Genomic DNA, 25045 nt, shown 5'->3' with positions numbered 1-25045 from the left:
AGGATAAAGAATACTGAGCATAGTGGTAGTGGGAAAGCCACAGATATATGCTATTACTCTAGACTACTTCACAGTAGTTGTATATGTCCAATATATTCCAGCATGAAGAATATTCTCATTAGCCACTGAGAAGCTCTGTTGAAGGAAACACATTATATATGAAGGTTAGAGTGTATTCTATACTTGATGTAAAAGCATGAGCAATCTCAAGATTGCCTTTTCAAGGAAGCTAATCAAAAAACTTTTCTTCTTTTCTCAGCCAAGCAAGTCTTTCCTGAAGAACAAAAGGAAGAGAGCAAAGTATTGTAACCCCTAGTTATAAAAATGCAGACAAGTATTTGAGAAAGGCTTTAAGCAAGAAATCAAAAAGGATGAGAGGTATAAGAACAAAAATGGAGCTCATGACCATGAGGGTCAGCTCATTAGCATGGGTATCAACACATGACAGTCGAAGCAGTGCTGGAACTTCACAAAGGAAATGGTCCACTTGGCGATGTCCACACAGAGGTACCCAAAAGGTAAAAAAGGAATGAAGTGCTGAGTTTGTGAAGCCACTTACCCAACAAGCCACAGCCAACAGATGGCAAAAACGAGGGTGCATGAGGACAGTGTAATGCAAGGGTCTACACACAGCTGCGTAACAGTCATAGGACATGACTACCAACAGCACACATTCAGTGGTTCCCAGTGCAAGGGAAAAATAAAGTTGAATCATGCAACCAGTATAAGAGATGGTTTTTTCTGGACCCCAGAGGTTGACCAGCAACTGAGGGATGAAGCTGGTAGAGTAGCAGAGATTCAGAAAAGAGAGGTTTGAGAGGAAGAAGTACATGGGAGTGTGTAGGTGGGAGTCCAAGTATGACAAGATAATGATGAACAGGTTGCCTGTCAAAGTCATCAAGTAGAACATCAAGACAACCACAAAGAGAACTACTTCCAGATGAGGCCAGTTAGAAAAACCCAGTAGAACAAAGTAGCCTTCAGAGCTTGCATTTATTTTTTCCATTATCATTCATTTCTTGTTACCTGATGAAAGAATCACATAGATTCAAAATAAAAGGAAAGTAAATTGCCAAAGCAATCTTGAGGGAAAAGAACAGAACTGTAGGTATAACCATTCCAGGCCCCAGACTATACTGTAAAGCTACAATAATCAAAATATCATGGTATTGGCACAAAGACATTTAGGTCAATGGAACAGAATACAGAGCCCAGAAATAAACCCACACCTATGGTCAATTAAGGAGGCAAGATATACAATGGAAAAATATAGTCTCTTCAGCAAGTGATGCTGAGAAAATTAGACAGTTACATGTAAAATAATAAAATTAGAACACTTAATCACACCATACACAAAAATAAACTCAAAATGGGTAAAAGACCTAAACATAACAATGGAAACCATAAAACTCCTAGAAGAGAACACAGGCCAAACACTCTTTGACATAAATTGCAGCAATATTTTCCTGGATCAATTCCCTAAGGTAAAAGAAATAAAAGCAAAAATAAATGAGAACTAACTAAACTTAAAACCTTTTGTATAGCAAAGGAAACCATTGACAAAATGAAAATACAAGCTATGGAATGGGAGAAAATTTTTGAAAATAATGCAACTCACAAAGGTTAATGTCCAAAATATACAAACGGCTCATACAACTCCACATCAAACAAACAATCAAAAAAAAAAAAAAAAAGAATACAGGACTTAAAGGGACATTTTTCCCAAGACATACAAAATGGCTAAAAAGCACATAAAAAGATGCTTGATATCACAAGTTATTAGAGAAATAAAAATTAAAAAGCAATGAGATAGCATATTACATCTGTCAGAATGTTTATTATCAAAAAGTCTACAAAAAACAAATGTTGAGGATGTGAGGAAAGGGGAACACACCTAACTGTTGGTGGGACTGTAAGTTAGTGTATAAAGTAATTGGAGAACAGTAGGGAGGTTTCTCAAAAAACTAAAACTAAACCTACCATATGATCCAGCAGTTCCACTCCTGGTTATATATCTAGAAAAATTAAAACAATCATTCAAAAAAAGGCATCTCAGTGTTCATAGAAACACTATTTACAATAGCCAAAACATGGAAGCAATCCCCATGCCCATCAACAGATGATTGGATTAAGACGATATGGTGTACATACATATATATATATATAGCATCACTGACTCAATAGATATGAATTTGAGAAAGCTCCAGGAGATAATGGAGGACAGAAGAGCCTGACATGTTGCAGATTCAGATATGACTGAGCAACTGAACAACAATACAGTACAATGAAATATTACTCAGCCCTAAAAAAAGACAAAATACTGCCATTTGCAGCAATGTGGATGGCCCTAAATTATGTTATGCTTAGTGAGGTAAGTCAGTAAAAGACAAGTACTGTATGATATCACTGATGTCAAATTTAAAAATTAATGCAAATTAATGTATTGCAAAAAAGAGAAAGACTCACAAGTATAGGAAACAAACTGTGGCTACCAAAGGGGAAAGGGAGGGAAGAGGAACAAATTAAGGGCTTGGGAGTAAAAAACTACTATTATAAAATAGGTAAGCAACAAGGATATACTCCATAGCATAATGAAGTATAATCTGCAATAATAATAAATCAGTATGCTGTATGCCTGAAACTAACAAAATATTATACTTAAATATACTTAAAATATACTTAAATAAAGAAAATGGAAAGTCTCCAAGAAATAAAGGGACACATGAGAAAGAAATGGAAGCCAATTTTAAGGACCTATGACTCTTAAAGGGCCAGTTCTAAGACAATTGGGGTATTAAGAAAAACTATAACACTAATGAACCAGAGGAAATAAGAATCCACACTCATACTGATAAATTTAAAAGAATATATAAATAAAAGCTATTCCTGACATCAGTATCCTAACTAACAAATATAGAAGGAATAGTGAAGTTAGGAAGTTAAATGGGTACTAAAAACTAGTGAATGAAAATATAATGAGAAATAGAATATTTACATAGATAATAGATGAGATAAATATTCCAGGCAGAATGTAAACTATTGCTCAATCTGGTTAAAAGGTTAATGGTAGATATTTGTACCACTTTTGCAGAATTTATTTGTTTGATATTTTATCAAATTAAAAATTTATAAAGTAAATACAAAGTATTTTCACTTTTATATTTCATTCAGATATTTTCCCTGTTACAGAAAAATAACTTCTTAACAGTTGAATTCTCCCTCACCCCAGGGTGACATCTAGGTAAATAGTAACTTGAAAAATTCCTTACTTAGCTACAAAAGAAAATTCTTGTGGAACAATAATCTTTTTCAATAAATAGTTTTAGTTTTCTTTTCAGCATTTTCATGCCATTTCCATTTATGTGATTATAGAAAGCACAAAAATTACAATCCAAATAATCTTAAATATATAATAGATATGAGGATATGATGAACAATATCACATTTAGTTATAATTTCAAAATACTTATACAGAACAAAAAACACTGAGCTTGAGTGAAATATTATTATAGAAAGAACTTTATCTTCTGATTTGCTCTCTTACTCACAGCTTATTTCTAAATCAAAAACTAAAACACAATACAAATACAAAAAAAAAAAGACACACACAGACACATCAACTATGGATGGATATTCACAATATGAAGAAAGCTAAAAATCTTAGTTCACATGAATAGATCTGTGAAACAGGGAGAACAGTGGTAGAATGTATCTTAAAAGACATGTGAATATAACTGACTTGAAAAGAGAAATTTGGGGGGAAAGGAAGATATAAATTCACCAAGAGAGCAAAGAAGCAAGGGTGTGAGGTTGGAGGAAGATAGAAAAATGACTACTGGTGCTGAAAGTTGTAAGTGTGCACATGTGTATTACAGGGTTGAGAAACCTGAACACAGGGCCTCAAGGAAGTTTTGACATTCTTCTTTCCTCTGGGACAATAACTGAGACAATATATAAATTCCGCTCACAATTTATAATGTCTACATATATTTTTATTCTCCAACGTAGAGAAGAACTCTGAATATTTACTGAAATCATTACATGGCTGTTTATCACTTATTATACTGTTCCTGCTGCTGCTGCTGCTGCTAAGTCGCTTCAGTCGTGTCCGACTCTGTGCGACCCCATAGTCCAGGCTCCCCCATCCCTGGGATTCTCTAGGCAAGAACACTGGAGTGGGTTGCCATTTCCTTCTCCAATACTGTTCCTAGAGAATGTTATATTTCTTTTTTGTTTAAAAAAGTACATTTCATAAATAGTTATAACTCTTAAAGTGAATTTTCACCTTCCATAAAAAAGATGAATACTACCTTTTGTTATCAGTCATTATGACAAGCCATGGTAACTCACCATTTAAACACCCCTCCGTCTCTGTGCATTTTTTGCTTCATTCAACAAGGTCGCATCACTCTGTTTCCCTCCCACAGCCAATTCTTTTTCTCACACTTCCTAACAAGCTATAGAAAAAAGAAAGGAAGTAAGGAAGAGGAAAGAAGTGAAAAAAGAAAAGGAGAAAGAGAAATCACAGCAGAGCCATCTGTGGTTACCTCTTTGGGGGTCTCTTGCTGCTGCTGCTAAATTGCTTCAGTCGTGTCCAACTCTGTGGAACCCCATAGATGGCAGCCCACCAGGCTCTGCCATCCCTGGGATTCTCCAGGCAAGAACACTGGAGTGGGTTGCCATTTCCTTCTCCAATGCATGAAAGTGAAAAGTGAAAGTGAAGTCGCTCAGTCATGTCCAACTCTCAGCGACCCCATGGGCTGCAACCTACCAGGGTCCTCCGTCCATGGGATTTTCCAGGCAGGAATACTGGAGTGGGGTGCCATTGCCTTCGCCTTGGGGGTCTCTTAGTTACTCACATTTTATAAGAGTAAGTCTTGAAAAAGACGTTAGCAGTAGATAAATGGTTAACTTTCAGCAAGAAAGTCACAAACAGGTTGGCTCCAACACTGTAAGACTGATTTGGGCCCTAAAACTTAATCATTAGCTAGCTGTTACACTAATCTAAACTACTTTATACACCTCAGAAATCATATAGGATAATCAGACAGTATATGTTTTAAAAGAACTTTTTAATTAAGCCAATATATAATATAAACAACTATTAAGTTATGGAAGGAGAGTAACTATAAAGATATAAATAGAGCTCTAAAACTTGGAAAGGAGCCTTCCTCCTCAAGGCTAAAGTTCAGACCTTACCAAAGACAGTATGGCTGCTGCTCAGTGGATCCTGAAGTTCACCATGACAGAATCAAAAGATAGCAATGGTCAAATAAATCATAAAGAATATTTCATTTAGAGATCACTACCACTTGTGGGATAAAGGGAAAGTTCCAAAATTTTTCTGTATTTTCATAGAATGGGAGATACTGCATCATGAGAAATATAAACCCAAATGCTGTCATTGCTTCTTCTAAAGCTGATATAATTTTCTCTTTCTTCATACAGTTGCATCAATAACTTAGTACATTACTTCAAACAAAATAGCAGCTGTCAGATACATTTATCTGTTGCAAGACCCACCCTCAACATTATTACAGAAGTTTGAAAGGAATAAGATGAGACAAAAATAATAATAATATCATATGTATATAGAGAAACTGCAGGATGGCTAAATTAATGGTTTAATTTCTTCTTACCAGAGGAGAGAGAAATAAAAACCTCATCAAAGGTATAAGCTATGGAATGAAATATCTCTTTTTTAAAAAATAAGATATGGAAGAAATAGTTAGAGACACGAGTCCCTTTTTCCCATCCCCATATAATTGGTCAGGTTATTTTTTCTTACATTAGTCCTTTAATACTCTTATTTAGTGCTTAAGTAGTATTGAAACAACTCCTTTCTCTTCTGTCCTTCCTGTTACTGTCAACATTCCCTGTATTTGTCTGCTTAATCTCTGCCTCTTTATCATGTGGACAAGTCTGATCTCTGGTTTTCACCTCTTTGAAATTACCAACATAAATGGCTGCCTACATCATATGTTCTAAACTACTACATCAATATATGAAAGCAGAGTCTGAAAATTACTATGATTATCATTGCTACACAAGAGAGAGTCTTGAGTCTATCAAAAAGATATGGTTTTAGCAGGAAGGAAGAACTCACTAGAGCATTCATTGTGTCAGGGGATGGACTCCTTTTCATAGAGCAAGTGGTGCCCTTATAGAAACAAAAGAATAATGTGACATGCTTTCCTTAACTGGGGCCACTGGGAGGGTAAACCCCCAAGCAGCAATTAATGCCCTTCAAGGAGTTGTCCTAGTTAGAAGTTTCTGAGGAATCCTTCAACATGATACACAGTTGCACTAAAAAAACAATGACTCTAGACCAATCATCACTGATAAACATGCATTAAGCTGTGTTTATAGGTAAGGGAATACATTGTCCTGAAATTTCTTTTGCAATTCCTCATAATGCTAAGGGCCACATTTCAAGCATAACTTGTCAGAATTATTCTAACTGAGGGAGGAAGGAAGCATAAGACATTTAAAAAATGGAATACATAAAAATGAAACTGTACATCTTTGCTTTGTTAATTGCCTCTGCCTGACATCTCTAAAATCCAAGGCAAGTTCAGCCCTCAAAAGTATTGAAAGTAATCTTTGAAAACTATAACTCAGAAAGTAATGACCAAAACTCTGAAAACTTACAAAACTATTTAATATTTCCAAAATATTTTTATCAATAACTTCCCTTGGTGTCTTGTCAAGAGTTTTGTCATAATATATATAAACAAATGAAATTAGCTGTGATTGCTAGCCTACATCCAATAATTGACTTGTTACTATAAAAAAAAGTATATAAAGAGTTTATGGATTAATAAACATTTTTAATTTGTTATATTGTTTCCAGCTAATATATTTCATCTGTAGAAAAAAATTTGGCTTGAGTAATATAATAGTACTACATTTTTTAAAGTATAATTTTTTTTAATTTTATTTTATTTTTAAACTTTACAATATTGTATTGGTTCTGCCATATATCAAAATGAATCCGCCACAGGCATACACGTGTTCCCCATCCTGAATCCTCCTCCCTCCTCCCTCCCCATACCATCCCTCTGGGTCGTCCCAGTGCACCAGCCCCAAGCATCCAGTATCGTGCATCGAACCTGGACTGGTGACTTGTTTCATATATGATATTATACATATTTCAATGCCATTCTCCCAAATCATCTCACCCTCTCCCTCTCCCACAGAGTCCATAAGACTGTTCTATACATCAGTGTCTCTTTTGCTGTCTCATACACAGGGTTATTGTTACTATCTTTCTAAATTCCATATATATGCATTAGTATACTGTATTGGTGTTTTTCTTTCTGGCTTACTTCACTCTGTATAATAGGCTCCAGTTTCATCCACCTCATTAGAACTGATCCAAATGTATTCTTTTTGATGGCTGAGTAATACTCCATTGTGTATCCATTCATCTGCTGATGGACATCTAGGTTGCTTCCATGTCCTGGCTATTATAAAGAGTGCTGCGATGAACATTGGGGTACACGTGTCTCTTTCCCTTCTGGTTTCCTCAGTGTGTATGCCCAGCAGTGGGATTGCTGGGTCATAAGGCAGTTCTATTCCCAGTTTTTGAAGGAATCTCCACACTGTTCTCCATAGTGGCTGTACTACTTTGCATTCCCACCAACAGTGTAAGAGGGTTCCCTTTTCTCCACATCCTCTCCAGCATTTATTACTTGTAGATTTCTGGATCTCAGCCATTCTGACTGGCGTGAAATGGTACCTCATAGTGATTTTGATTTGCACTTCTCTGATAATGAGTGATGTTGAGCATCTTTGCATGTGTTTGTTAGCCATCTGTATGTCTTCTTTGGAGAAATGTCTATTTAGTTCTTTGGCCCATTTTTTGATTGGGTCATTTATTTCTCTGGAATTGAGCTGTAGGAATTGCTTGTATATTTCTGAGATTAGTTGTTTGTCAGTTGCTTCATTTGCTATTATTTTCTCCCATTCTGAAGGCTGTCTTTTCACCTTGCTTATACTTTCCTTTTTTGTGCAGAAGTTTTAAGCTTAATTAGGTCCCATTTGTTTATTTTTGCTTTTATTTCCAATATTCTTGGAGGTGGGTCATAGAGGATCCTGCTGTGATGTATGTCAGAGAGTGTTTTGCCTATGTTCTCCTCAAGGAGTTTTATAGTTTCTGGTCTTAAGTTTAGATCTTTAATCCATTTTGAGTTTATTTTTGTGTATGGTGTTAGAAAGTGCTCTAGTTTCATTCTTTTACAAGTGGTTGACCAGAGTTCCCAGCACCACTTGTTAAAGAGATTGTCTTTAATCCATTGTATATTCTTGCCTCCTTTGTCAAAGATAAGGTAGGGTTGATTCCTCCAGTTCCATTCTTCTTTCTCAAGATTGCTTTGGCTATTTGAGGTTTTTTGTATTTCCATACAAATTGTGAAATTATTTGTTCTAGATCTCTGAAAAATACCATTGGTAGCTTGATAGGGATTGCATTGAATCTATAAATGCTTTAGGTAGTATACTCATTTTCACTATATTGATTCTTCCAATCCGTGAACATGGTATATTTCTCCATCTATTAGTGTCCTCTTTGATTTCTTTCACTAGTGTTTTATAGTTTTCTATATATAGGTCTTTAGTTTCTTTAGGTAGATATATTCCTAAGTATTTTATTCTTTCCGTTGCAATGGTGAATGGAATTGTTTCCTTAATTTCTCTTTCTGTTTTCTCATTCTTAGTGTATAGGAATGCAAGGGATTTCTGTGTGTTGATTTTATATCCTGCAACTTTACTATAATCGTTGATTAGTTCTAGTAATTTTCTGGTGGAGTCTTTAGGGTTTTCTATGTAGAGGATCATGTCATCTGCAAACAGTGAGAGTTTTACTTCTTCTTTTCCAAATTGGATTCCTTTTATTTCTTTTTCTGCTCTGATGGCTGTGGCCAAAACTCCAAAACTATGTTGAATAGTAGTGGTGAAACTGGGCACCCTTGTCTTTTTCCTGACTTTAGAGGAAATGCTTTCAATTTTTCACCATTGAGGATAATGTTTGCTGTGGGTTTGTCATATATAGCTTTTATTATGTTGAGATATGGTCCTTCTATTTCTGCTTTCTGCTGAGTTTTTATCATAAAAGGATGTTGAATTTTGTCAAAGGCTTTCTCTGCATCTATTGAGATAATCATATGGTTTTTATTTTTCAATTTGTTAACGTGGTGTATTACATTGTTTGATTTGCAGATATTGAAGAATCCTTGCATCCCTGAGATAAAGCCCACTTGTCTAAAAATATAATTTTAAGAGAATTAGGTATTTTTCTTTCTATTTAAGAGACCATCCCCATGGAAAAGAAATGCAAAAAAGCAAAATGGCTGTCTGGGGAGGCCTTACAAATAGCTGTGAAAAGAAGAGAAGTGAAAAGCAAAGGAGAAAAGGAAAGATATAAGCATCTGAATGCAGAGTTCCAAAGAATAGCAAGAAGAGATAAGAAAGCCTTCCTCAGTGCTCAATGCGAAGAAATAGAGGAAAACAACAGAATGGGAAAGACTAGAGAGCTCTTCAAGAAAATTAGAGATACCAAGGGAACATCTCATGCAAAGATGGGCTCTATAAAGGACAGAAATGGTATGGACCTAACAGAAGCAGAAGATATTAAGAAGAGGTGACAAGAATACACAGAAGAACTGTACAAAAAAGATCTTCACGACCCAGATAATCACGATGGTGTGATCACTGACCTAGAGCCAGACATCCTGGAATGTGAAGTTAAGTGGGCCTTAGAAAGCCTTACTACGAACAAAGCTAGTGGAGGTGATGGAATTCCAGTTGAGCTATTTCAAATCCTGAAAGATGATGCTGTGAAAGTGCTGCACTCAATATGCCAGCAAATTTGGAAAACTCAGCAGTGGCCACAGGACTGGAAAAGGTCAATTTTCATTCCAATCTCAAAGAAAGGCAATGCCAAAGAATGCTCAAACTACCGCACAATGCACTCATCTCACATGCTAGTAAGGTAAGGCTCAAAATTCTCCAAGCCAGGCTTCAGCAATACGTGACCCGTGAACTTCCTGATGTTCAAGCTGGTTTTAGAAAAGGCAGAGGAACCAGAGATCAAATTGCCAACATCCACTGGATCATGGGAAAAGCAAGAGAGGTCGAGAAAAACATCTATTTCTGCTTTATTGACTATGCCAAAGCCTTTGACTTATTTCACAATAAACTGGAAAATTCTGAAAGAGATGGGAATACCAGACCACCTGATCTGCCTTTTAAGAAATCTGTATGCAGGTCAGAAAGCAACAGTTAGAACTGGACATGGAACAACAGACTGGTTCCAAATAGGAAAAGGAGTACGTCAAGGTTGTATATTGTCCCCATGCTTATTTAACTTCTATGCAGAGTACATCATGAGAAACGCTGGACTAGAAGAAGCACAAGCTGGAATCAAGATTGCCGGGAGAAATATCAATAACCTCAGATATGCAGATGACATCACCCTTAAGGCAAAAAGTGAAGAGGAACTAAAAAGCCTCTTGATGAAAGTGAAAGTGGAGAGTGAAAATGTTGGCTTAAAGCTCAACATTCAGAAAACGAAGATCGTGGCATCCGGTCACATCACTTCATGGGAAATAGATGGGGAAACAGTGGAAACAGTGTCAGACTATATTTTCTGGGCTCCAAAATCACTGCAGATGGTGATTGCAGCCATGAAATTAAAAGACACTTACTCCTTGGAAGGAAAGTTATGACCAACCTAGATAGCATATTGAAAAGCAGAGACATTACTTTGCCAACAAAGGTCTGTCTAGTCAAGGCTATGGTTTTTCCTGTGGTCATGTATGAATGTGAGAGTTGGACTGTGAAGAAGGCTGAGCACTGGAGAATTGATGCTTTTGAACTGTGGTGTTGGAGAAGACTCTTGAGAGTCCCTTGGACTGCAAGGAGATCCAACCAGTCCATTCTGAAGGAGATCAGCCCTGGGATTTCTTTGGAAGGAATGATGCTAAAGCTGAAACTCCAGTACTTTGGCCACCTCATGCGAAGAGTTGACTCATTGGAAAAGACTCTGATGCTGGGAGGGATTGGGAGCAGGAGGAGAAGGGGACGACAGAGGATGAGATGACTGGATGGCATCACTGACTCGATGGTCGTGAGTCTGAGTAACTCCGCGAGTTGGTGATGGACAGGGAGGCCTGGCGTGTTGCGATTCATGGGGCCACAAAGAGTCAGACTCGACTGAGCAACTGAACTGAACTCACCAGAAAATAGTCTTTATGTTTCAGTGATCTTGATTGTTTTAAGACTCAATAAGAAAAAGATTTAAAAAGTTTTCAGCAGTACTTAGTACATAATTATTCAATACATCTTAGCTATTATTATCATCAGAGTGGTTTAATTTGAACTGATATTTTAACACATGATTCTACCTTATTTTCTTGTTCTTCTTTATTTTGGATATTTAAAATATTACACATAGAAAATCTATCTTCCCACAACTCAGAATTATCAATTATGATTTTTATATATTTAGATCAAGTATATTTTAGCACACAAAATATCATTAATAAAATCCATATCCCTTTTAATTACCACTCTTTGACCCAAAACCCTACCCAGAGACAACCATTATTATGATTTTGGCATGTATCATTCCAGTTCACCTCAATATATATTAAATAACAATAAATATTTACATATTAATATCATTAAATAGTAATATATTCATGCCTTAAATTTTATTTTGAGGAGGAAGAATTTAAAGAGCAATCCAACACTAGCAGTAAAATTGAGTTATTTAAACCTGGGAAAAATCTGACAACCAGGACTATAGCATTGTCGTACCAAGTTCCAATATTCCTCATGCTGTGGTTGCTAGACTTGTAGAATATTTAGCTTCTGCCAATCTATTGGGTGCTAGCAATTGTGAAATTCTTATGTGCAATATTATAAACTTATTGGGAATATACAGATGGTATAAAATAATTTAATTAAAGCAGAGTATTTCTAAAACAGCAGCTCTCAGCTTCTTTCCTTTCCCCCAACACACTTGAGAGATGAAACACACTGAAAGTATGTGACTTTCAAAGCACTTGATAGAAGAAATATGGATTCTGCCTTTTGGTAATTTTCAGAGTCCATGCTGCTACTGCTGCTGCTAAGTCACTTCAGTCGTGTCCGACTCTGTGCGACCCCATAGACGGCAGCCCACCAGGCTTCCCCGTCCCTGGGATTCTCCAGGCAAGAACACTGGAGTGGGTTGCCATTTCCTTCTCCAATGCATGAAAGTGAAAAGTGAAAGTGGAGTCGCTCAGTCGTGTCTGACTCTAGTGACCCCATGGACTGCAGCCTACCAGGCTCCTCGGTCCATGGGATTTTCCAGGCAAAAGTACTAGAGTGGGGTGCCATTGCCTTTTCCATCAGAATCCATACTCACTCCCAATTATATAAAATCCATGCAAAACATTTTAAGTATCAGATTGTCATGGACCATAAGGCACAAGTCATATATGAGGGATGAAAATGGACAAACGACATTAATTCATTTCTCTACGCTTCTGGCAAATTGAGTTACATGAGAAGAAAGTGAATTAGAATACTTTATAAACTATTAAAGTATCCTGGAGATAACTTCACTTGGAGTTGAGTTACGGGCACTGATAATTATTACTGGGTATGATTTACTTCTATTCCCATGTTTTTAATCTTCATAAGCTGTCAGAAAAATTACACACTCCAAGTGTGAGAACATTACACCAGTAATGTATAATATGATGACACCACTGAGGTTGGGATTGAACAGGGTTACTACAATGCCAAAAGAAGCTGTTCATCCTCATTTAATCAGTATCAGTTTAGTCACTCAGTCATGTCCGACTCTTTTCAACACCACGGACTGCAGCACGCCAGGCTTGCCTTTCCATCACCAACTCCCGGAACTTATTCAAACTCATGTCCATTGAGTCGGTGATGCCATCCAACCATCTCATCCTCTGCCATTCCCTTCTCCTTCCACCTTCAATCTTCCCAGCATCAGAGTCTTTTCCAATGAGTCAGTTCGTCACATCAGGTGGTCAAAGTATTGGAGTTTCAACTTCAGCATCAGTCCCTCCAATGAATATTCAGGACTGATTTCCTTTAGGATTGACTAGTTGGATCTCCTTGCAGTCCAAGGGACTTTCAAGAGTCTTCTCCAAAACCACAGTTCAAAAGTACCAGTTCTTCTGCGCTCAGCTTTCTTTATGGTCCAACTCTCATATCCACACATGACTACTGGAGAAACCATAGCTTTGACTAGACGGACCTTTGCTGGCAAAGTAACATCTTTTTGTTTTTGTTTTTGTTTAACGATTTATTTTTTTATTGAAGTATAATTGCTTTACAGAATTTTGCTGTTTTCTGTCAAATCTCAACATGAATCAGCCATAGGTATACATATATCCCCTCCCTTTGGAAATTCCCTCCCATTACCCTCCCCATCCCACCCCACTAGGTTAATACAGACCCCCTGTTTGAGTCTCCTGAGCCATACAGCAAATTCCCATTGGCTATCTATTTTACATATGGTAATGTAAGTTTACATGTTATTCTTTCTACACATCTCACCCTCTCCCCCCATAAGTCTATTCCCTATGTCTGTTTCTCCAATGTTGCCCTGTAAATAAATTCTTCATGGAGTGAGTCAGAAAAAGAAAGATAAATACTGTATTCTAACACAGTAATACATCTTAGTTTTTTAATATGCTGTCTAGGTTGGTCATAGCTTTTCTTCCAAGGAGCAAGCATTTTTTAATTTTCATGACTGCAGTCACCATCTGCAGTGATTTTGGAGTCCAAGAAAATAAAGTCTGCCATTGTTTCCCTTGTTTGCCCGTCTATTTGCCATGAAGTGATGGGACCAGATGCCATGATCTTAGTTTTTTGAATGTTGAGTTTTAAGTCAGCTTTTTCACTCTCCTTTTTCATTTTCATCAAGAAGCTCTTTAGTTCCTCTTCACTTTCTGCCATAAGGGTGGTGTCATCTGCATATCTGAGATTATTGATATTTCTCCCAGCAATCTTGATTCCACCTTATGCTCCATCCAGTCCAGCATTTCTCATGATGTACTCTGCATATAAGTTAAATAAGCAGGATGACAATATACAGCCTTGATGTGCTCCTTTCCCCATTTGGAACCAGTCCATTGTTCCATGTCCAGTTCTAACTGTTGTTAACACTTGCTAACTGTTGCTAACTTGACCTGCATACAGATTTCTCAGGAGGCAGGTAAGGTGGTCTGGTATTCCCATCTCTTTCAGCTTGTTGTGATCCACACAGTCAAAGGCTTTAGCATAGTCAATGAAGCAGAAGTAGATGTTTTTCTGGAACTCTCTTGCTTTTTTGATGATCCAACGGATGTTGGCAATTTGATCTCTTGTTCCTCTGCCTTTTCTAAATCCAGCTTGAACATCTGGACGTTCTCGATTCACTTACTTTTAAAGCCTAGGTTGGAGAATTTTGAGCATTACTTTGCTAGCATGTGAGATGAGTGAAACTGTGTGATAGCTTGAACACTCTTTGGCATTGCCTTTCTTTGGGATTGGAATGAAAACTGACTGTTTCCAGTCCTGCGGCCACTGCTGAGTTTTCCAAATTTTCTGGCATATTGAGTGCAGCACTTTCACAGCATGATCTTTTAGGATTTGAAATAACTCAGCTGGAATTCCATCACCTCCACTCCACTAGAGCTCAGTGACAATCTAGAGGGGAGGGATGGTGAGGGAGATGGAAGGAAGGTTCAAGAAGGAGGGGCATGTATATCTATGGCTGATTCATGTTGATGTATGACAGAAATGATCACAATATTGTAAAGTAATTATATTCCAATTAAAAATAATTTTTTTAAAAAATTCAAAATGTGTGAGATGCAGCTAAATCAGTGCTGAGAGGAAAATTTATAGCTTTAAACGTTTTATGTTAAAAATAAAGGGAAATGATCTAATATCATGATCTACACTGTCACCTTCAAAAGTTGAAAAATGAAGATGAAATTAAACTTAAAGTAAGCAAAAGAAAGGAAATAATAAATGTTTACATCAGTGTCCTATTGAACACTTAAGAGGAATACCAATGCTAAACAAACTCTTCAGAAAATAGAGAAGAAGGGAGTATTTCCCAAGTCATGTAATGGAGCCAGCACTAAGTTGGTACAGAAACTATACAAAAAAAAGTCATAAGAAAAGAAAAATATTACTTGTTATCACTCATGATTACAGACCCAAAAATTCTTACCTAGTAATTAACCTAGTAATTGGACAAAAAAAATTAGCAACTGAAATCCAGATTGATTTTAAAAGGACAACACATTATGATCAAGAGTCTACTGCCAAGAGGCAAAGTTAGTATAACTCATGAAAATTAACTAGTGAAATTCACCATGTTAATTGAATAAAGAAGAAAATGAAGAAATGCAGAAAAAATGCTGGACAAAATTTCACACCCTTTCATGACAAACAATCACAGCAAACAAAGAAGAGAATGAAACTTTCTAGTCCTAATAGATGATACAAAAAAAAAAAAGCTAAACATATCTATTGATAAAAGACTGACTACTTCCCCTCAAAATTGAGAATAAGGCAAGGATTCTGGCTCTCAGTTCTTACAGTCAAAATTAATCTAGAAATCACAGCCAGTGCAACAAAGTAAGATAGCTATATAAAAGGAACAGCAGTTGGACAGGTAGAAATAACAGTCTTTATTTGTGAATGACATGAACATGTACCTATAAAATTCTTAAAAATTTATTGAAGCATTCTTGCCTGGGAAATCCTATGGATAGAGGAGCCTGGTGGGCTATAGTCCATGGGGTCACAAAGAGTCAGACATGACTTAGTGATTAAACAACATTCAAATGAACAAACATTTACTGAAGGCCTACTGTTTGTCTGGCAAAAATAAGTAAAGCACAGTTCCATCCTCATGCAGCAGTGAGACCATGACTTGGGAGGGTCTTTCCTCCTGTTCAGTACCCCTCAAGCCGCACCTTCCTTCTCATCTAGGAACTCCCTCCCTCCTGTGCAATCTTGGTGAGTGTGTGTCAAACAGAGAGCCCTTGTCCCTAGTCTAGAGCTGGACACAGGACTGAGGCTTAATCAGGCTGACTTTCTCCAGTGCTTTGACTCTTGAGCAGAAGGACAAAGAAGGAAGATGACAGGCCCTGAGTTGTTCCGGTGAACTTGAGGCTGTTCATTCACTTTTGCTCTGGACTCCCTGGCACTACTCTAGTAATTGGACTCTGAGAGCCTGGGATATCCTGGCATCCGTCATTCTTCCAACAATCTTTGAAGAAAATTTGCCAGAGTCAGCCTCCAGTGCTTATAGGAATAAACACTAACTGGTAGCATGTTCTGCAAGCTATAGGTTAAAATGAAATTCTCTACATTTTCAGACTTGGTGAAAGCTTTACTCCCTGCACTAAAAACAGGACTTTTCAGAAATGAAATCACTGAAACATTGAAACTAAGCCAAAAAGATAATGTAGAAAGAAAAGTAAACTGAAGGTACTGACTCTCAGACTCAGACAGAGCATTCAAATGAGGGATGTAACTTCCCAACGCTATCAATACTGAGGCTGGATTATGTTTAAATTGCCACAACAGAAACTCAATTTTTCTAATTAATTTATTTATTTTAATTGGAGGATAATTACTTTACAATATTGTGATGGGTTTTGCTATACATCAACATGAATCAGCCATGGGTACACATATATCCCCCCATCCTGAACCCCACTTCCTGTCTCTCTCCCCACCCCATCCCTCTGGGTTGTCCGAGAGCACCAACTTTGGGTACCTCATGCATCAAACTTGCACTGGTCATCTATTTTACATATGATAATATACATGTTTCAATGCTATTCTCTCAAATCATCCCACCCTTGCCTTCTCCCACAGAGTCCAAAAGTCTGTTCTTTACAACTGTGTCTATTTTACTGCTCTGCATCTATTTGACCATCTTTTTTTTTTTTTTTTTTTTAATTTTATTTTATTTTTAAACCTCAAACACTGTATTAGTTTTGCCAAACATCAAAACAAATCCGCCACTGGTATACATGTGCTCCCCATCCTGAACCCTCCTCCCTCCTCCCTCCCCACACCATCCCTCTAGATCGTCCCAGTGCACCAGCCCCAAGCATCCAGTATCGTGCATCGAACCTGGACTGGCAACTCGTTTCATACATGATATTAAACATGTTTCAATGCCATTCTCCCAAATCTTCCCACCCTCTCCCTCTCCCACAGAGTCCATAAGACTGTTCTATACATCAGTGTCTCTTTTGCTGTCTTGTACACAGGGTTATTGTTACCATCTTTCTAAATTCCATATATATGCGTTAGTATACTGTATTGGTGTTTTTCTTTCTGGCTTACTTCACTCTGTATAATAGGCTCCAGTTTCATCCACCTCATTAGAACTGATTCAAATGTGTTCTTTTTAATGGCTGAGTAATACTCCATTGTGTATATGTACCACAGCTTTCTTATCCATTCATCTGCTGATGGACATCTAGGTTGCTTCCATGTGCTGGCTATTATAAACAGTGCTGCGATGAACATTGGGGTACACGTGTCTCTTTCCCTTCTGGTTTCCTCAGTGTGTATGCCCAGCAGTGGGATTGCTGGATCATAAGGCAGTTCTATTTCCAGTTTTTTAAGGAATCTCCACACTGTTCTCCATAGTGGCTGTACTAGTTTGCATTCCCACCAACAGTGGAAGAGAGTTCCCTTTTCTTCACACCCTCTCCAACACGTATTGCTTGTAGACTTTTGGATCGCAGTCATTCTGACTGGCGTGAAATGGTACCTCATAGTGGTTTTGATTTGCATTTCTCTGATAATGAGTGATGTTGAGCATCTTTTCATGTGTTTGTTAGCCATCTGTATGTCTTTTTTGGAGAAATGTCTATTTAGTCCTTTGGCCCATTTTTTGATTGGGTCATTTATTTTTCTGGAATTGAGCTGTAGGAATTGCTTCTATATTTTTGAGATTAGTTGTTTGTCAGTTGCTTCATTTGCTATTATTTTCTCCCATTCTGAAGGCTGCCTTTTCACCTTGCTAATAGTTTCCTTTGATGTGCAGAAGCTTTTAAGTTTAATTAGATCCCATTTGTTTATTTTTGCTTTTATTTCCAGTATTCTGGGAGGTGGGTCATAGAGGATCCTGCTGTGATGTATGTAGGAGAGGGTTTTGCCTATGTTCTCCTCTAGGAGTTTTATAGTTTCTGGTCTTACATTTAGATCTTTAATCCATTTTGAGTTTGTTCTTGTGTATGGTGTTAGAAAGTGCTCTAGTTTCATTCTTTTACAAGTGGTTGACCAGTTTTCCCAGCACCACTTGTTAAAGAGATTGTCTTTAATCCATTGTATATTCTTGCCTCCTTTGTTAAAGATAAGGTGTCCATAGGTGCGTGGATTTATCTCTGGGCTTTCTATTTTGTTCCATTGATCTATATTTCTGTCTTTGTGCCAGTACCATACTGTCTTGATAACTGTGGCTTTGTAGTAGAGCCTGAAGTCAGGTAGGTTGATTCCTCCAGTTCCATTCTTCTTTCTCAAGATTGCTTTGGCTATTCGAGGTTTTTTGTATTTCCATACAAATTGTGAAATTATTTGTTCTAGCTCTGTGAAGAATACCGTTGGTAGCTTGACAGGGATTGCATTGAATCTATAAATTGCTTTGGGTAGTATACTCATTTTCACTATATTGATTCTTCCAATCCATGAACATGGTATATTTCTCCATCTATTAGTGTCCTCTTTGATTTCTTTCACCAGTGTTTTATAGTTTTCTATAAATCAACACACGGAAATCCCTTGCATTTCTATACACTAATAATGATAAAACAGAAAGAGAAATTAAGAAAACAATTCCATTCACCATTGCAATGGAAAGAATAAAATACTTAGGAATATATCTACCTATTTTACCATCTTTCTAAATTCCATGTTAGTTGCTCAATCATGTCTGATTCTTTGCGACCCCATGGACTGTAGCCTGCCAGGTTCCTCTGTCCATGGAGTTTTCCAGGCAAGGATACTGGAGTGGGTATGTATGCATTAATATACACTATCTGTGTTTCCCTTTCTGACTTATTTCATTCTGTATAATAGGCTCCAGTTCCATCCACCTCATTAGAACTGACTCAAATGTGTTCCTTTTTATAGCTGAGTAATATTCCATGTGTATATGTATCACAAATTCCTTATCTGTTCATCTGCCGATGAACATTTAGGTTGCTTCCATGTCCTAGCTATTGAAAATAGTGCTGCAGTGAACATTGGGATACACGTGTCTCTTTCAATTCTGGTTTCCTCGGGGTGTATGCCCAGAAGTGGGATTGCTGTGTTGTATGGAAGTTCTATTTCCAGTTTGTTAAAGAATCTCCACACTGTTCTCCATAGTGGTTGTACAAGTTTGCATTCCCACCAACAGAGTAAGAGGGTTCTCTTTTCTCCACATCCTCTTCAGCATTTATTGTTTGTAGACATTTTAATGACAGTCATTCTGACTGGCATGAGATGATACCTCGTTGTGGTTTCAATTTGCATTTCTCTAATAATGATTGATGTTGAGCATCTTTTCATCTATTTTTAGCCATCTGTATGTCTTCTTTGGAGAAATGTCTGTTTAATTCTTCTGCCCACTTTTTGATTGGGTTGTTCACTTTTCTGGTATTGAGCAGCACAAGCTGCTTGTATATTTAGGAGATTAATTCTTTGTCAGTTGTTTCATTTGCTATTATTTTCTCCCATTCTGAAGCCAATCTTTTCACTTAGCTTATACTTTCCTTCATTGTGCAAAAGCTTTTAGCTTTAATTAGGTCCCATTTGTTTATATTTGTTTTTATTTCCATTACTCTGGGAGGAGGGTCATAGAAGATCTTGATGTGATTTATGACAGAGAGTATCTGCCTATGTTTTCCTCTAAGAGTTTTATAGTTTCTGGTCTTACATTTAGATATTTAATCCATTTTGAGTTCATTTTGTATATAGTGTTAGAAAGTGTTCCAGTTTCATTCTTTTACATGTGGTTGACAGTTTTCTCAGCACCACTTGTTAAAAAGACTGTCTTTTCTCCATTGTATACTTTTGCCTTCTTTGTCAAAGATAAGGTGTCCATCAGTTCAGTTCAGTCGCTCAATCATGTTCACCTCTTTGCAACCCCATAGACTGCAGCACTCCAGGTTTCCCTGTCCATCACCAACTCCCAGAGCTTTCTCAACTTATGTCCATTGCATCGGTGATGCCATCCAACCATCTCATCCTCTGTCATCCTCTTTTCCTGCCTTCAATCTTTCCCAGCATCAGTTCTTCGTATCACGTGTCCAAAGTATTGGAGTTTCAGCTTCAACATCAGTCCTTCCAATGAACACCCAGGACTGATATCCTTTAGGATGAACTGATTGGATCTCCTAGCAGTCCAAGGGACTCTCAAGAGTCCTCTCCAACACCACAGTTCAAAAACATCAATTTATCTCTGGACTTTCTGTTTTGTTCCATTGATCTATATTTCTGTCTTTGTGCCAGTACCATACTGTCTTGATGACTATAGCTTTGTAGTACAGTCTGAAGTCAATTTATTGCATTCCTTGATTACTGAAATATGTCACTGAGCAAGATTTTAGGTTATTTTTAGTTGGCAATCTGACAGTCTTCCACTGGGGATAATTTAAAGACAGCCATAACAAGAGACAAAAAAAAATAACTTCCTAGATAGACTTAAGTGAACTTTTGGCAGCCTTTAGACCAAAGTGCTGGTCTTAAATGAATGGTAAATAGATTGTCCACAATCCCTTTTGAAATATAAACACTTTGCATTTATTTTCTAAAAATTATTAAAAGTCTTCCAGAAATAAAACGTGCAGTTAGCACAGTCACAGGATAAAATGTCAACGTATGAAAACTCAATTGTATTTCTATGCCATTTACAATTGCATTCAAAACATTAAATAGTTATGGATAAATTTTACCAAACATACACAAGATCAATACAATAAAAACTTGAAATGCTTCTGAGAGAAATTTAAAAGATGTAAATAAATGGAGATATACACTGTGTTCCTGAATCAGAAGACTCAACATTGCCAAGATGTCAGTTCCTCCCAAATTGGTCCATAAATTCAATGCAATAACAATGAAAATGCTGGCATGCTTTTTTGTAGAAACATGTATTTCATTAAAGATTAAAACTTGCTCTTTGGAAGACAGTATTAGAAAATAAAAAGCACACCACAGACTGGAAGAACATCTTACAAAACATATATCTAACATAGGACTTGAGTTAAGAATGAATAAGTAATATTTAGAACTCAGTAATAAAAAGATAAATGGCCCAATAAAAACGGGTAGAATATTTTAACATAAACATGACAAAATAAGATATAGGAGGTACATGAAAAGATGGTCAACATCATAGCCTTTAAGTAAATGCAAATTAGAACCACAATGAGATATAACTATAAACTGACTGTAAAGGCTAAAAGTATAAAGACTCACGATACCAGGTGTTATAGAAAATGTGGGGTAATTGTAACTCTCATACACTGTTTTCTGGAATGAAAATGGTATAGCTACTTTGAAAACATTTTGAAAATTTCTTTTCTTTTTTTTTTTTTACTGTTATAATTTTATTTTATTTTTTAAACTTTACATAATTGTATTAGTTTTGCCAAATATCAAAATGAATCCGCCACAGGTATACATGTGTTCCCCATCCTGAACCCTCCTCCCTCCTCCCTCCCCATACCATCCCTCTGGGTCGTCCCAGTGCACCAGCCCCAAACATCCAGTATCGTGCATTGAACCTGGACTGGCAACTCGTTTCATACATGGTATTTTACATGTTTCAATGCCATTCTCCCAAATCTTCCCACCCTCTCCCTCTCCCACAGAGTCCATAAGACTGTTCTATACATCAGTGTCTCTTTTGCTGTCTCGTACACAGGGTTATTGTTACCATCTTTCTAAATTCCATATAAATGCGTTAGTATACTGTATTGGTGTTTTTCTTCCTGGCTTACTTCACTCTGTATAATAGGTTCCAGTTTCATCCACCTCATTAGAACTAATAAAGGCAAACATATACTTACTTTATGATTCATCAATCCCACTGTTAGGTGTTTATCTAAATTTAGGGAAAACACTTACCCACACAAACACTTGTATACCAATCTTTATAAGAGCTTTATTCATAATAATCAAAAAAGTAAATACTTTCAAAAACTCATTATCAGATAAATGGATATATTGTGCCATATTCATACAATGGAATTCTAATCAGCAAGTAAAAGGGGGGAGCCATTGATGCATGTCTAAATTTCAAAACCATCATGCTAAGTGAAAGAAGCCAAACTCAAAGATTATACACTGTATGATTACATTTATATGAAATTCTTTAAAAAAATGACAGAGGCAAAACTATTATGACAAAATCAATGGTTGCTTCAGGCACAGGTAAAAGAACTGACAGCAAAAGAACAGCACTCCTTGGAGAGCGATGGAAACGTACTATCTCTTGATTGTGGTGATATTTATACAATTATACATTTGCCAAAACTCATTGAACTGTACATTTTAAATGGATGAATTTTATTATATGTAAATTATACTTCAATAAGCCTTAAAAAGGAGAACCATTTATATGTTGAAAGACTGGAATGTAACATGTAGAATGCCACATGTGGAATGCCAAATGGTAAGTTTTCCATGGAGGCAGGAAGAGTAAACGTTTTCACACTTTGCAAAGTTTGTGTGATATGTGAAATGATCCATCATGTGGCCCCAATTATTTAGGAAAAATTCTATTACCCAATAAGCCTTGGTTGAGAGGTGGATTCAAAGACATGAGTCTGTACCCTATAGTCATGATCATGTCTAGTGAAAGATAAAGAGAATGAAGAGAGGGGAAGACAAATACCCTGGAGAGAGTCAATGAATAAAGGAATTGATGAATGAATGAATCATTTGAACAGGTAATTCTTTATATCTTTCAATGCAACAAGTGTATATGTAGGTCCATAAGACAAAATGCTCAAAAAATTTAGTATATTGAATAAAGTGTATTTCAGCCAAAGAATTTTTACCACTTATGTAAATGCAATGACTGTCAATGACCAAAAACTCTATTAGCCTAATTTTTGCTATATTGACTCTCTCTTTCTGTAGATACTAAAGTTTGCTCCATAAATTAGTATATTAATTTTAAAACCAGGCCCTTAATTTCTGGGAACACTAAATATAGAATAATTAAAGATTAAAGTTGTACAAATCAAAAAGGTTATCTTTAGAAAATATTTCAGAATGAACAAATAAAAAGAACAACAAATTTTGGGGCAGAACTTTTCTTCTATGCGTGGTGGGTTGTAGACCAAAAATGCCATCACATCTCAAAGGAGCAGAGGAAACCTCTGAGATAGATAAGACTCTCTGAACAAAAGTTGCTGGACAGGTGATCTCTCACATCTCCCTACCCCAGCCCATTAATCTTTTAACTGCCCCTTTTACATCTTTGTTTCTGAGAGTGTAGATTAGAGGGTTGAGGCTAGGTGTGACAACAGTATAAAAGAGGGCAATGAACTTGCCTTGATCTTGAGAATTTCCTGATGGCGGCTGTAGATACATGCACATGATTGGAATGAAAAAGAGGGATACAACCATAAGATGGGCTCCACATGTCCCAAAGACTTTCTGAAGTCCAATTGTTGACTGCATCCTCAGCACAGTCTGAGCAATGGCACCATAGGAGCTGAGAATGAGAATAAGTGGTATGATCACAAAAATGGAGCTCATGACCATAAGGGTCAGCTCATTAGCATGAGTATCAACACATGACAGTCGAAGCAACGCTGGAACTTCACAGAAGAAATGGTCCACTTGGTGATGTCCACACAGGGGTACCCAGAAGGTAAATGAGGAATGAAGTGCTGAGGTGGTAAAGCCACTTACCCAAGAAGCCACAGCCAACAGATGGCAGAAACGAGGGTGCATGAGGACAGTGTAATGCAGGGGTCTACACACAGCTGCATAACGGTCATAGGACATCACCACCAACAGCACACATTCAGCAGTTCCCAGTGCAAGGACAAAATAAAGTTGAATCACGCAACCAGCATAAGAGATGGTTTTCTCTGGCCCCCAGAGGTTGAACAGCAACTGGGGGATGGAACTCGTGGTGTAGCAGAGATCCAGAAAAGAGAGGTTTGAGAGGAAGAAGTACATAGGAGTGTGGAGATGGGAATCCAGATATGACAAGAAAATGATGAACAGGTTACCTATCAGTGTCATCAGGTAGAACATCAAGACAACCACAAAGAGAACTAACTCAAGATGAGGCCAGTTAGAAAAACCCAGTAGAACAAAGTAACCAGAACTTGCATTTTTTTCCTTCATCTTTCTTTTTCTTTCAATACCTGAAGAATCATATAAACTGAAAGTCCGTCCCCTCATTGTCAAACCCTTGCAAACTGATTGAGGGAAAAAATACATTTCAGAATACTGCCATTATAACAATAGGATTTTTATAGTTTTGTCTTTATGTTTCATTCAGACATTTGTCCTGCTGTAGATACTATCAATAGCTTCTCATCTGAATTAGTTATTTTTTATGTATGTTAGCATTTGGATAAATGAAGATTAAAGACTTTTCATAGCTAAGAAAATTTTCATTTTAAAAACTCTCTTTTCTTAGGGAAAAAAAACCTCTACCCCCCCCTTTTCCGCATTTTCAGGTTATTTCTGATTTTGTGGTTACATAGAAAGAAATATCTGCAGTCTTAACAATCTTGCACAAAGGTGAGAATTTATCATGAGATAAAAACAATTCAGCAGTAACTTTAAACTGTTAACATTGGATGAAAAAAGTAAACTTCAATTGATATATTTATAGACAAAATAAAACATTCATATTTGTTTATTTATGCTATCAGCTTATTTCCAGACACAAATAACATGTAAATGTAAATATAAACAAAGACACATGCATGCATGAGCACACACCAACTAATCAATATTCATAATAATGAGTTTAGCTGAA

The 25045-nt window shown here is 36.8% G+C and overlaps 1 protein-coding gene and 1 pseudogene across 1 annotated transcript; both read right to left on the bottom strand.

Moving 5' to 3' along the window:
• Window positions 1–316: 316 nt before the first annotated feature.
• Window positions 317–1016, bottom strand: LOC102402747 (annotated as a pseudogene).
• Window positions 1017–23469: 22453 nt separating this feature from the next.
• LOC102402415 (olfactory receptor 2J3-like) lies at window positions 23470–24402 on the bottom strand. The gene has a single exon (XM_006049883.4). The coding sequence runs from the start codon at window positions 24400–24402 to the stop codon at window positions 23470–23472; it is 933 nt and encodes a 310-aa protein (XP_006049945.3).
• Between the last annotated feature and the right edge of the window lie 643 nt (window positions 24403–25045).

The sequence above is a fragment of the Bubalus bubalis genome, chromosome 2 (assembly GCF_019923935.1).
Source record: "Bubalus bubalis isolate 160015118507 breed Murrah chromosome 2, NDDB_SH_1, whole genome shotgun sequence".
NCBI lineage: Eukaryota > Metazoa > Chordata > Mammalia > Artiodactyla > Bovidae > Bubalus > Bubalus bubalis.
The sequence above is the reverse complement of the archived record's forward strand: the minus strand, read 5'-3'. Positions and strand labels throughout refer to the sequence as shown.